The sequence below is a fragment of the Equus caballus genome, chromosome 4 (assembly GCF_041296265.1).
Source record: "Equus caballus isolate H_3958 breed thoroughbred chromosome 4, TB-T2T, whole genome shotgun sequence".
Taxonomy (NCBI): Eukaryota; Metazoa; Chordata; class Mammalia; order Perissodactyla; family Equidae; genus Equus; species Equus caballus.
In genome coordinates, this window is record NC_091687.1 from 70,754,526 (window position 1) to 70,767,461 (window position 12,936).

The following is a 12,936-nucleotide window of genomic DNA, read 5'->3' on the forward strand; positions in this document are numbered from 1 at the left end:
ATTATTAATGTATACAGAAAAAGCATTTGACAAAATCCACTATCCATTCATGCTAAAAACTCTCAGCAAACTAGGAACAAAGGGTATTATGAGCTACATTGTATCCTCTCCAAATTTATATACTGAAATCCTAACCCCTAGTGCCTCAGAAAGTAATTGTATTTGGAAATAGAGGGATTTTTGTTTTTTGTTTTTTGCTGAGGAAGATTCATCCTGAGCTAGCATCCATGTCAATCTTCCTCTATTTTTTAGTTTATGGGCCACCAGCACGGCATGGTCGCTAACAGAGTGGTCCGCACCTGGGAACCAAATCCAGGCTGCCAAAGTAGAGCATGCTGAACTTAACCACTAAGCCACCAGGGCTGGCCCTGGAGATAGGGTTTCTAAAGAGGTAACTAAGTTAAGATGAGGTCTTTAGGGTGGGTCCTAAACCAATATGACTGGTGTCCTTATATAGACAGGAGGAAGACCACATGAAGACACAGGGAGAAGGCAGCCATCTACAAATGGAGGAAAGAGATCTGAGAAGAAACCAACCCTGCTGACAACTTGACCTCAGACTTTTGGCCTCTGGAATTGTGAAAGGATATCTGTCTGTTGTTTGAGCCATCCAGTCTATGGCGCTTTGTTGTGGCAGCCGTAGAAAACTAATACTGAGGGGAACTTAACCAACTTGATACAGAACATCCAGAAAAAATCTACAGCTAAGAGCATATTTAATGGTCAGAAACTTGACTCTTTCCTCCTAAGATCAGGATCAAGGCTAGGATGTTGTCTTTCACTAGTCCTACCCAACATCTTACTTGAAGTCCTAGCTAATGCAATAACATAAGAAAAGGGCATAAAAAAGTATACTGATTAGGAAAGAGAAAATAAAATGGTTTGTACACAGATGACATGATTGTCTATCTAGAAAATTCCAAAGACAATGAAAACATTCCTGAAACTAATAAGCCTTTATAATAAGGTTGTAGGATATTGGTTCATCAAATGTAACAAAGTACCACACCAACATGAATTTTTCTATAAACCTAAAACTGTTCTAAAAAATAAACTCTATTACTTAAAATAATTAAAAATCCAATGAGGCCTATCACACCTTCCAACTCTAGACACACAGAAGAAAGGATTCCCAGACACCTTTCCCTCTTAAAGGAACAGGCAGAAGTGAGCCGCAGCTTCTGGAACTTCTGCACCACAACACAGTGGAGCAATTAGCACAAAAAGAGGGGAAGTGGGGCTGGCCGTGTGGCGCAGTAGTTAAGTGCGCACGTTCTGCTTCTCAGTGGCCCGGGGTTCGCCGGTTTGGATCCAGGATGCAGACGTGGCACCGCTTGGCATGCCATGCTGTGGTAGGCGTCCCATGTATAGAGGAAGATGGGCACGGATGTTAGCTCAGGGCCCTGCTTCCTCAGCAAAAAGAGGAGGACTGGCAGTAGTTAGCTCAGGGCTAATCTTCCTCAAAAAAAAAAAAAAAAAAAAAAAAAGAGGGGAAGCAACAGCAACTCCCCAGCACAGCAGCTCCTGAGCTCTGCACAGAGAAGGTACAAAATGCACAATTAAAGGTGGAAGTTTGATCAATTACAGCAGAAAGGAGGTGGCTTGTCACAGAGCAGGTACTCAATAAATATTTATTGAACCAGCATAGTGAAACATAAAAATGGACAATGTGGACTGAGAGAGAACAAGTTTAGAAAAAGAACGGGAAGATACTACTGGGTCTAAGATAGATACCCCAGGACACTAACTGTTGGCTAAGGGCTTCCTGACGACTCTGGGGAGGGGGTCATCCACACGTGAGGCTGTCTGTAGCTTCTAAGCTTGCATTTCGCAATGGGCTTAGGTTTACAGTGTGTCAACTGAATATAGTTCATTATATAGTTTGGTTTCATTTTTTTCTCAAGCAATCCATAACTGTTTTTTAAAGTCCCACTGTGTTTTAAAGTTTAAAGAAAAAACAAAAATGGAAAAACCTTCAGATATAGCTAAGTAAAAAATTCTGAACTTTATACCCAGCTTGGGCTGGTAGCAAAGGAGCATGAAACAGATAACTGCCATGTTTCAGTCCTGTTTGAGTTTCAGATACTGAATCCAGTACCCAGAGAACTCGGGTGGTGTGAACGCAGAGTGTACACATTGCTATATCTAGTAGTCATTAATGTATGTGGAACCTGCCCGCCCTCCCTCAGACAATGAGTCTTCTGAGATGAAACCAGGTCGGTGTTGAACAATGATCTCATCCTGAGGCCTGAAGCACTCCATTCAAATCATTGGCTTTGGAAGTCAGAAATTCTGCCTTCCAGCGCAATTAGTAAATCTAATCACATTTATTCACACTCTCAAGGGGTCCTGATTTTTTGGCAGTAACAGCTTGGTTATTCACATTCAACAAAATTAATGCTGCTATTTTTGAGACATGAAAAAACTGTAAATAAAAACAACCCTCCAAGCTGTGGACCTTGGTCAAAGAAAGGATAAAAATAAAAGCAAGGAATAAAGTATTTAAATGAATTATTAGACAAAGAGTCATTTTAAAGTCCCAGAAACGCTGTGCCTTGGGGTCCTTGTTATTCTAAATTGAATCTGTGCTCCAGATCCCCTAGAAGGAAAACGTCACTCAAATAAAAATGGTTCCTTTACATGAAACTGTGTGTTTAACTGGAAACATGTAATTTCATTAAAAAAAATTAGGAGCAATTGCTGCTGAGGCCGTTTCAGGGACAAGGGGAGGGGAGGATCTGTCAGAACCATAGGAACGAAAAAATGATGTGCCACCAAGCTTTACTCCAATCATTTGCTTCATAGTTAAGTTTAATTACACATTACATGCTGTCCTGTAATTATGTTGCTTGGGAAACTGCCAATTTCCCCCTTGAAATGTTAAAAGTTCCCTAATTTATTTTAAAGACTCAGCATTGCCTCCATCAGCACCCTGCCTTAGTGTATATAGGATGCCTGGTTCCGGTCCCTTGAAATGCAGGCTGATGGGCAGCAAGGGGTCTAGTGCATGGTCTGACATATAATACAGAGGGCTGACCGTGCTGTGAGGCCCCAGCATACTGGTCCAGGGTCTTAACAATGAGATCTGGTGACTTTTCTTCTTTAAAATTTACAAGCAGAGAATTTGAGAAGCATGCCTGTTCCTTTTCCCTACTCTCGGGAGGTTGAAATTAAAGTCCTTTCTTCTCAGCAAAAGAATAAATACCGAATACCAGATGAAGCACCTGCTCTCCAGGAGTTGACAACAAGGATGGAAGGACAAGAAACACTGAGCACATAAATCTGAAGCCCCCAGGAGATGGAACATTAATCAAGTGAAACTTTATGGACTGAGAAAGAGGAAGGGCAAGTGAAGTGGTTCAAGGACCTACTGTGTGCTGACACTGCACCAGAACTTCACAGAGGTCACTGCAGACCACCAGTGTCAGTGGCCACTAAGTCAAGTCCATCAAGTACTCGGCAGATAACTAGATGCAAGAAGCAGCCAGACGGAATATAACAGGGAGTTCTGGGGCCCGTGGGTATTTGGGGGGGCAGTGTATACCCTGCCTACAGGCAATTCAATTTCTCTTCTCTATAAATACACTGTGCCAGCTGAGCAAAACACATCCATAAGACTCATTTGAACTGTGGCTGCAACCCCTATATGAATCCACAAATCCCTAAAAGGCACAGGCTATGAACACTGGAAGCAGACTGCTTGGGCTTAAATTCATCTCGGTACTTCCTTAGCTGTGTGACCTTGGGCAAGCCACTTAATCTCTCTGTGTGTCAGTTTCCTCATCTATAAAATGGAAATACAATAGTGCTGACCATATAGAAGTGTTGTGAGAAATTAATGAAAATGTTTAGCATAGTTGTTATCTCATAGCAAGCTCTGTGTTTGCTATTATAATTATGTTTATGCCCTCTGACACAGGAGAGAGAAGCTGAAAAGAGTTTCCCCCAAATGGCTTTGAGGTGGGTCTCAACGGACAGAGAGATCTAGGTACTGGAAGAAGAGGGTACAAAGGTTAGCTTATCTTCCCATGTCTGGGATCAGTGAAGGGAAGATTACAAATAACGTATGTTAAGTACTCAAAATACAGTAAAGGCTTAAAAGATGATAGCCTTTCTCACACCACATCATCTCACAGCATTTTCTTTTTAGTACTGCCTCAAGAACCAGGCCTCCCATGTCCCATTGGTGAGTTAGGGTCTAAACCAATATTTCTCCCAACTATTTTATTAAAATATTGTTTACTATATATGCATCATGAGAAGGAAGAATCCATTTAAAGCTTTTGAAATAGTGTAAACATACTTTAAATGTTTCATCTGTTAAAAAATGGCTATCATAAAAGAACCTTGAGAAAACAATTCCTAGGTACAAATATCCATCTTTTCCCATAATCTCATTTACTTGACATATTATAAATATTTCTGTTCTGAAATATTGGTATAATATTAGAAACATACATGTTCCCTGGCTCACAACTGCATGAAATCGTTGTAATTAATCTTATTTTTAAAGGCTGTTTTTCTCCTTTTCAGATAATTCATTATCTTCTATCACAGTCATCCCGTACAAAGATATTCCAACTGGATGAATGTTGATCATAAATTATGAGGGATGTTGAGGCAAGAATTGTAGGGTACCCAAAGAAGAAGTTGCTTCCAGAATATCCTCTTTATTTTGTTACTGGAAGCCCCGAGATTTTATAAATTCTGTAGTTAGTTGGGTAACAGCCTCATTAAGAAAACACTTTATTTTTAACATAGCACCGCAGCAAAGAAAACATACAAGAGGGGTCGGATGTGTTCTACTCCATATTGACTCTACACCAGAACATTCCTCTAAGAAGTGGTGCCATTGTTCAGAATTGGGTCACTGGAAAAGGAAGCGAGTCCTAAGTGATTCTGATATAAACAGTTTGATAATTTATGAAACAGTGAAATATTTATCTGCTAATATACTATGGAAAACTGCAAAGAAGTGTCAAGTAAAAGTTTTATGACTTGATAGATGCACCCAGGATAGGTCATAACTAAAAATCCAGAAGGAAATAAGAAACACTCCAAGAGGAGGAAAAAAAAAGGAAAACAAGATAAAACAAACAAAAACCCTACTCTCTTCCTTTGCTTGCTGTTCTATTTTCTGGTAGCCAAGCACTTCTAGATGCTGCCTTTCTTGTTGACCATCATGCCCACTGCGCATGGCCCCAGGACAGCAGATGGTACGTGTTTGATATTGTTTCCTGAATGAGTCAATGAGTGAATAAATGTGAATGTTGAAAAGGATTTTTCTTCTTTTAGTTAGATGCTTTTTAGAAAATGGACTGCTTTTTGTTTTCTGTGTGAATTTTTTTTCCTCTGAAAAAGATATAAGCAATAACAGAAACATCTCATTTGCATGCCTTTGACCTCATTGTTGCACATTTAAATAGGTGATCTGACTATTTGAAGGTCTGGGATTAATGCAGAGCACACTTCTGTCTGGCTGACATGTCAAGAGGGGGCCAGACAACTGACAATAGGTTCTGAACCTCTGCTAATCTTCTGAAATACTTCCTCACGCCACTTCTCATTCTGAAACTAATGACCACATATGAAATCTGGAAGCCTTGCAGCGATATCTTCACCAGGCTCATTTATTCCTTTAAATAACATCATCTGAGTGTCAATCAAATATTTGGTAATATGGTGATATACAAGAAAAAGACAACCTTCATTTTCAAAGGATTTCCAATCTAATGAAGACAATGTGCTACTGTACATAAAGTTTGTAACAAAATGGAAAGAGAAGGTGTCATCTCTATTACTTTTAGGAACAGCTTCCAGATCATGCTAGATTTAGGAAGATCATAACTGAATACAAACACTTGCTTGATGGTCCCATCAATTTTCCATGCCTTCTGATCACGCCTCTTTGACTCTGCCCCTTTCCCTCCACGTCAAGAAGGACAGACCTGTTGTGTCCATCGCACTCCAAGCCCAGAGACAGGAGGCTGCAGACTGGAAAGAGCCTGAGATTTGGAGACCAAAGACGTAAGTTCAAATTCCACTTGTCTACGGGCTGTTTGACCTAGCAGAGCTCTCAGCACCTCTATGAGTCCCAGTTCCTGACTCTATGAAATGGTGATAACAATGCTTATCTCACAGTCTTCTTGAAGACTGAGCTAATCTATGGTGCGTGTCTCATATGTTACCCAACCCACACTAGGTACTCATTTTCTCTGATTAAACAGGGAAAAACAAATATTACCATGAAGAATTAACTCCATTCAGAAACCACTATCTTTCAGTTGTAGCATTTTTTTTCTTAAACATCTTTTTATTATCCCACTTCCACCTCAGACCTGGCCATCATGTGTTTGGGAGCCTTAGGTTTCCTCGTCATTACCTCCTGCTTTGTGACTGAATCTCGGTTCCCACAATAGCCAGCATGAGTGTTGAACTAAATGAAAACCAAGTCATTCGGGTTTCTCAGTAGCTCCCAGTGAATAATTAAATACACCAAGAATATATGTTGCAAGTCCAAAGTTTTTATTTCCAATGGAGTCACTAAGTTTCGTTTTTCCACAACACTGAGAACTGCCATTCCAGGGAGGGAAAAAAAATAAAAACAAAATCAAAACATACAACACACTCAGCTCTGTACTATTATCCTGTCTGTGAAATAATAACAGCAGGATCCTGGGAGTGAGCCAAGCACTGCCCCCCGCCTCTCACAGAGAGAGACTTGGTGGGGAGGGCTGGGGAGTGAAGCATCTCCAGAAAAAGTACAGGCAATTCTGCCCAGAGTAAATAAGACCCAGAAGTCGGAAATCATGCTTTGCCTTCAGATTTTACTCCAGGCACAGCGGGATGCTCAGATTTGCAATTCCTCCTCATGTTCTGTGTCTGTCCAACTGTGGGCTAATTCAATTTCATCCACTGCTTTCATTAGGACACAGAGAGCTCATTCAAATATTACAGGAGAAATCAGGCTGCCTGTCAACAAATTCATGTTGCAAAAATATACCTTTATATAACTGTTAAAGGCCATGATTCTCAGATGATAAAAAAAAAATGAATTGATCATTGGCAAGAGACCATTTGAATAAAACTAAAGAAACTCTTTACTTAAGTAATAAGAAATTATTAAAATCCACTATGTGCCAGGTACCACAAGAGGTAGGCTTGAGGTCCAGGAGTGGTCCCCAAAGCATTCTGAACTCTGTTTAGAAAGGTCATTGTAGCAGCGGGCAGGGAAGGTGGGTTCAAATGTACCAGACCTTAGCAGGGAGGCCAGTAAGATAATATAACAATCCAGATGGACAGATTGCAGGGAACGAGAAAGTTTAAAGATGTAGAATATATAGAATGTGGTGTCCACATGGGTTTGAGCTCTGCTTCCCATATGTCACTGCCTACTAGACAGGTCCACCTGGACACATGTCCCACATGCATATAAGGGTCTGGATGTCTCCAAATGAATGCCCCCTTACAGACCTGCACTATTTCATTAACGACACCACCGTCTGTCCATTCGCTCAAGCCAGTAATCTCCCTCTTCTTCTGAGACAGTCCAGGTTATTTTAGCTCCAGAATAACTCATTCAAACTGCTTCTCCCCTGGGCCACTGCCACTACCCTAATTCAGGTTACAATCATTCCTCTATAGTTTCCCAAATTTTATTTTTGCTGCTAGTCTTGATTTCTCACATTTGTTTTCTGGCAGGAGAGTGATTTTTCTAAAATTAACTCTCATCATCTTTACTTAAAACAGTTTCAGAAATTCTTCACTGCCTTTAGGTCAAAGTCCAAACAGCTTAATGCAGCCTAAAAGGTTCCTCATGAGCTGGCCCACATTTGCCTCTCAAGCCGTGATCATATTCTCCACTCCCTGTTTCAGCCATACTATACTATTTTTGGTTCCCTGAAAAAACACATGCCTTTCTTCCTTTGCTGTGTGTTTCCCTTTACTTAGAGTTCTCTTCCACATCCCCTTCCTTTCTGTACTATGAAAGAGATCTTAATGTAGATGCCACTTCCTCCAGGAAGCTTTCCTGACCTGATCCCACCTCTACATTGATAACTCTCCTCTGTGTCCCTAGTATCCCCCTTGCTCAGTCAAAACACATTCCAAGTGACTCAGAAAGTTTGTTGTTGTATTGCCATCGAGTGGATTCCGACTCCTAGCGACCCTGTGCACAGCAGAGAGGAACCCTATCTGGTCTTCTTGCTCTATCCTCTCACCTCCCTGTGCTACATCAGACAATGCTCTGCTGCTATTCATAGGGTTTTCATGGCCCATTTTTTTCAGCAGTGGGTGGCCAGGTCCTTCTTCCTACTCTGTCTTAGTCTGGAAGTTCCACTGAAATCTGTCCACCACAGGTGACCCTGCTGGTATTTGAAATACTGGTGGCATAGGTTTCAGCATCACAGCAACACGCAGCCACCACAGTAATGACAACCAGCAGATGGGCAGTGTGGTTCCCTAACCAGGAAACAAACCCAGGCCCGGCGGTAAGAGCAATGAATCTTAACCACTAGATCACCAGGGCTGGCCGGCTTGGAAAGTACCTGGTATTTATTTCTTTACACCCTCCCTCACCCCTCCTTTCCATCTCTGAACAGTACACTCTTTAATGACAAGACTCATGAGTGACTTGATCCTTGGAGAATCCCCATCACCTAGCTCAGGGCTGGGCATTTGATAGTTAGTAAACATGCACAGCCTGAGTGATTGGGAAGAAAAAAGGTCCACAGACAGAGTCTTGGGGATCATGTTCATTTGATGGGCAGGCAGAGAGAGAGAAATCCACGAGAGAGACTAGGAGAAATGGCCAAGGAGAGAACCAAGACAGACACACTGCTAGCAGGCAAAATGAGAGAACCGGTCAATGGGAAACAGTATCCAGTGTCAACAGGAGGGCAAATGAGATGAAGGGAAAGGAGAGTGCTCTGCATTTGGAAGGAGACCAGCTTGTGGAAAGTGACGGGTGGAAGTCTTGGTGCAGGGTGTTGAAAAGTGAGTGGCAGGTGAGTTAGAACAGAGGGCAAGGAGACAACTTGCAAAAATATGAACACGCAGTGTTTGAGGTATAGCTGGGGGATGAGGGATGTCAAGGGTGAAGAGGGAATATCTGTGTGTGTGTGTGTGTGTGTGTGTGTGTGTGTGTGTGTTACAATTCCTTTGAAAAATCTCAACCATAAATGTGACTGGTAAAGTGGATGGCGAGGCTATTCAGGTACAGAATAAGTATTTATTAATGAAAGATATAAATAATAAATGAATAACCGCATTCGACCAGGAGATTTACCTGGTCAAAAAAAAAAGAGCAAATTTTATCAAAATGTAAACTTAAAAAAAGAACCCATCTTTATGCTTCAGAAGAGACCACTCAACTCAGAGATGAAAATTTCATTAACTGTGTGGGATGAGTGTTTCGACTGTCTGTCTCACTACTTCACCATCCCTGGGATATCTGTTTTCATCATCACCACAAAACTTCCTGCAGAATGCCTCAGACTTCGTACATGACCCCGTAACTCCTTCCGTTCGTGTAAATAGCTTTAGCTTTCCAAATCCAGTCAGATCCAAAGTCAGATGGGACACAGAAAACACCAAGAAAGGGACAGTTTTGAGAAAATAACAGATATCTTAGTTATAGGAATGTCTAACTAATAAAGAAAAGCGCATATGGACAAAAAGAACCACATTTTTCTTTACGAATAGTTTTCTCTTTTAAGTCCTTATCACAGATAAAGTTCTATCAGGTTGCCATGGTATTAATTTCACTTATAACAGTTTAGAGAGCACATTGAGGAAAATGGGCTTAAAACGTTAAACTATTTTTCATGAGACATATGCTTCTCATGCAATTAACAATACATTCAGCATCAGTAAGCTCTAATTTTAGAAACACTCATCCACAAACATTAATCAGTTAATGCTAAATTCAATTTCTACTTGGCTTCTTATTTTCACACTCAACTCTCCAAGGCTATCCTACGTGGTATCTCAGGAATATTAATTTACTTACTGGGAGAGCAGATTACATTCCTAGAAAAAAATCTGTGCAATAAATATATACACATGTAAGCCAAATGGAACTTTCAAGAAAGAACAATTTTCTGATGGAAAACTATTTCTTATCAAGCACCTGATCCCAAACCCCTTGGAGAAATGCATGAAAGACTTTATATAATCAAATTACAAAGAATATTTCAGTTTAAGTCAAAGCTCATTAAATTGCATATACAGACAAACACATAAAGTTAAAAACACAGTGCCATAGGGAACTCAGAGACCTGGTATGACTTTCTTCAAGGGGGCCACTACTGGGTAGGAGACTTTTTCACTGTGCAGACTGTCCCATGCATTACAGGTTTTGGCCAGTAGCACCGCACTGGGCATGCTGACTACCAAAAAGACATGTCACACATTTCTCAACGCCCCCTGGGGAACGCTGTTCCACTGTTTAGAGAAGAAACTCTAGCGCAGACAAAAGGAATTGCCCACATTTACATCTCTAGACAATGACAGTGCCAGGTCTCGAACCCTGGTCTCCAGGAAGCCAGTGCCGCCAAGAGGGATCCAACAGAGAATTTCAGTGTATTATTCTAATTTCAGCCTCACTCTTCCTGCATTAGGCAATTCATTCATGAAATATTTTCTAAACTTATATCTAGCCATCATTCTAACCACTCGCCCATTCCTTTGTCCCATTTATTCATATCCTCCTCCATCTCAGTCTTGGAGTGGTATACCTCACTCCACCTGAATCTGGGCTCCTCTCCCTGAGGACACAGGACAGGTGTCAGCAGAAATTCAGGGCCTCCAGTGGAGCGGCCCTGAAGGGCAGGCCTTCTGTATCACTGTTTCATTCACACTTGGTACTTCCCACACCTGCACTGCCCAACTGGCAGGTGACATCTTTTATTTTCCTTCTGCCCCACTTACAAAGGAATCTCCCTAGGTAGCTGGAGTTTCACTAGTCTGTTATGAAATGAGAGAAGGCATTTCTCTTCCCTCCTCATCTCTCCCATTCTTCTCTTGTTTTTTGTTTATCTTATTGGATCTCCAGCATCAGATTGAACAGAAACAGTACCAGAGAGAATTCTGGGCTTCTTTCCAAGAAGATGAATAAATCTAAGGGGTTTCCATTAACGTTGAGATTGTACAGCTTTGGGGTAGATAGTTAGTTTCTCTTCTTGTTATTTAAGTTTAAGAGTTTTTGTCATAATTCAATATTGGACCATATAAAATATTTTTCCAGAATCTATTGTGTATTTTTAAATGTCATCATGCAAAAAAATTAAGTTAAAAATCTCTATTTCAGTGCCCCTGATTGATTTAATTTAATTTTAATTTTTGCTTTACTGAGTGATGAAAATCTGGGGCCACTCATCTAAAGGTAATCCCTCCATGTCTGTAAGCTTGAAATTCAAAGTCAGTAGAAAATCTACGATAGCAGAAAGGGGCTGTGTGCTTACCCGGATGTAGGCATCCTGGTGGTGCTTGGCAAAGTACAGCATATTGTCCAGGGCTAACATCCCAGGAGGGGTCTGGGTAAAGTCCATGGCGGGGTTGACATGATTCTGTGATTAGAACAAAGTGTATCAGGTTAATTCTTCAGCAGATTTCCCTCCGCAAGACCAAAGTACCACAAGGCAAGCTTCCAATAATCAAGTCAGACAACACTTTCCATCTCCATATAAACCTACTGAGGTGGCGGTGGGGGCTACTTTCTACAGGGGCAGCAAAATCAGCTTTTATACCCAAAGTTAGGAAACTCAGCTGAAGATACGTGACACTGTGGAAAAAAGAAAATAATGTAAAAATTCTATTTCTGGTGATTGTGCTGTAATGGAACCAATAGAATTTGGGGAGGAAGACCTGGGATGAAGCCACGTCTCTGCCATTTATCTATCTGCACCTTAACTTCTTCATCTTCGTATGTGAAGGTTAAGTATGGCCGCCCTGTCCAGGGACTTTGTGAACTGTCCGGAGTTACACAGCCTGCAGGCCTGTGAGCACAGACAGTTGATAAAATTCAGATGGCCATGAAGTCTTGACATCTGCCTGTTCTCGGAGAGTGTTCTGGCCTTGTGGTCACCACACACAGTGCCGAGAACCACAAAGACAAAATACTACTTACACATATGCCCAACAAACTCGCCAAGTGCTCGAGATCACTCAGTAAACACCTCAAGACTCTTAATCAGAGCAGCAAACCACTCTCCACCATTAACTGTCAAAAACGATCACCAAGATCTGTCCTGATAATTCAGATCTAAACGGTGAATGATTAAAGGAAGTCATTTTTTTTGATAGTGAGATGAAAAAGAAATGTTAAAGAGATATTAAAGAAAACTGCTGTACCTCCTAATCTAGGTAATTTGTAAGAAACTACATTACTTTTGTTTTGTTCCTGAATACTTCTTAATAAAAAGCTTGAATGTCTGATTTGCCAGGGAAATTTTGGTTAACTGCAATTTTTTCTAATTTAAGTACAAGAAGGCCTTCTCATTCACTTACTTGTTCAAGGTTCAAACAACCCACACTTTTCTACATTATTCCAGAGTACATCTAAGCTGCTTTATCTGCGCTGATTTGAAAAATGTTTTATGAGCTGATAAACAACATCTAAAATTATAGGACAGAGGTGCTGCCTGCTGGTCACAGTTCCACAGTTTCAAGAGCAGCCTGTCCATGTCTCTATAGCAAGCTGGCTCAGTGCAGTGACTTCAATATCTGATTTTAGCATTTTATCCTGATTCACTTATTAAGATGTTGCAAAGTTTTTAAAACACCATAGAACTACCACTTATAAGAAAGATACTTCTCATAAAATAAGTACAATTGTAACAAAAATGAAAATCACTGGGCACAAGGACCGCAGTGGGGTTCAGCCTGAATCTGATACTCACTGGAGTAAGAGGGTCAGGCTTATATTCAATCATAGGG

The 12,936-nt window shown here is 40.9% G+C and overlaps 1 protein-coding gene across 23 annotated transcripts in view; it reads right to left on the reverse strand.

The window, feature by feature from the left end:
* Positions 1–12,936, reverse strand: part of ELMO1 (engulfment and cell motility 1) — a 523,453-nt gene that overhangs the window by 255,687 nt on the left and 254,830 nt on the right. For all 23 annotated transcript variants that reach the window (XM_023639526.2, XM_023639522.2, XM_070264858.1 and 20 more), the window contains one exon: positions 11,463–11,567. In XM_023639526.2, the coding sequence (XP_023495294.1) occupies positions 11,463–11,567 (105 nt within the window). The remainder of the gene's footprint in view (positions 1–11,462; positions 11,568–12,936) is intronic.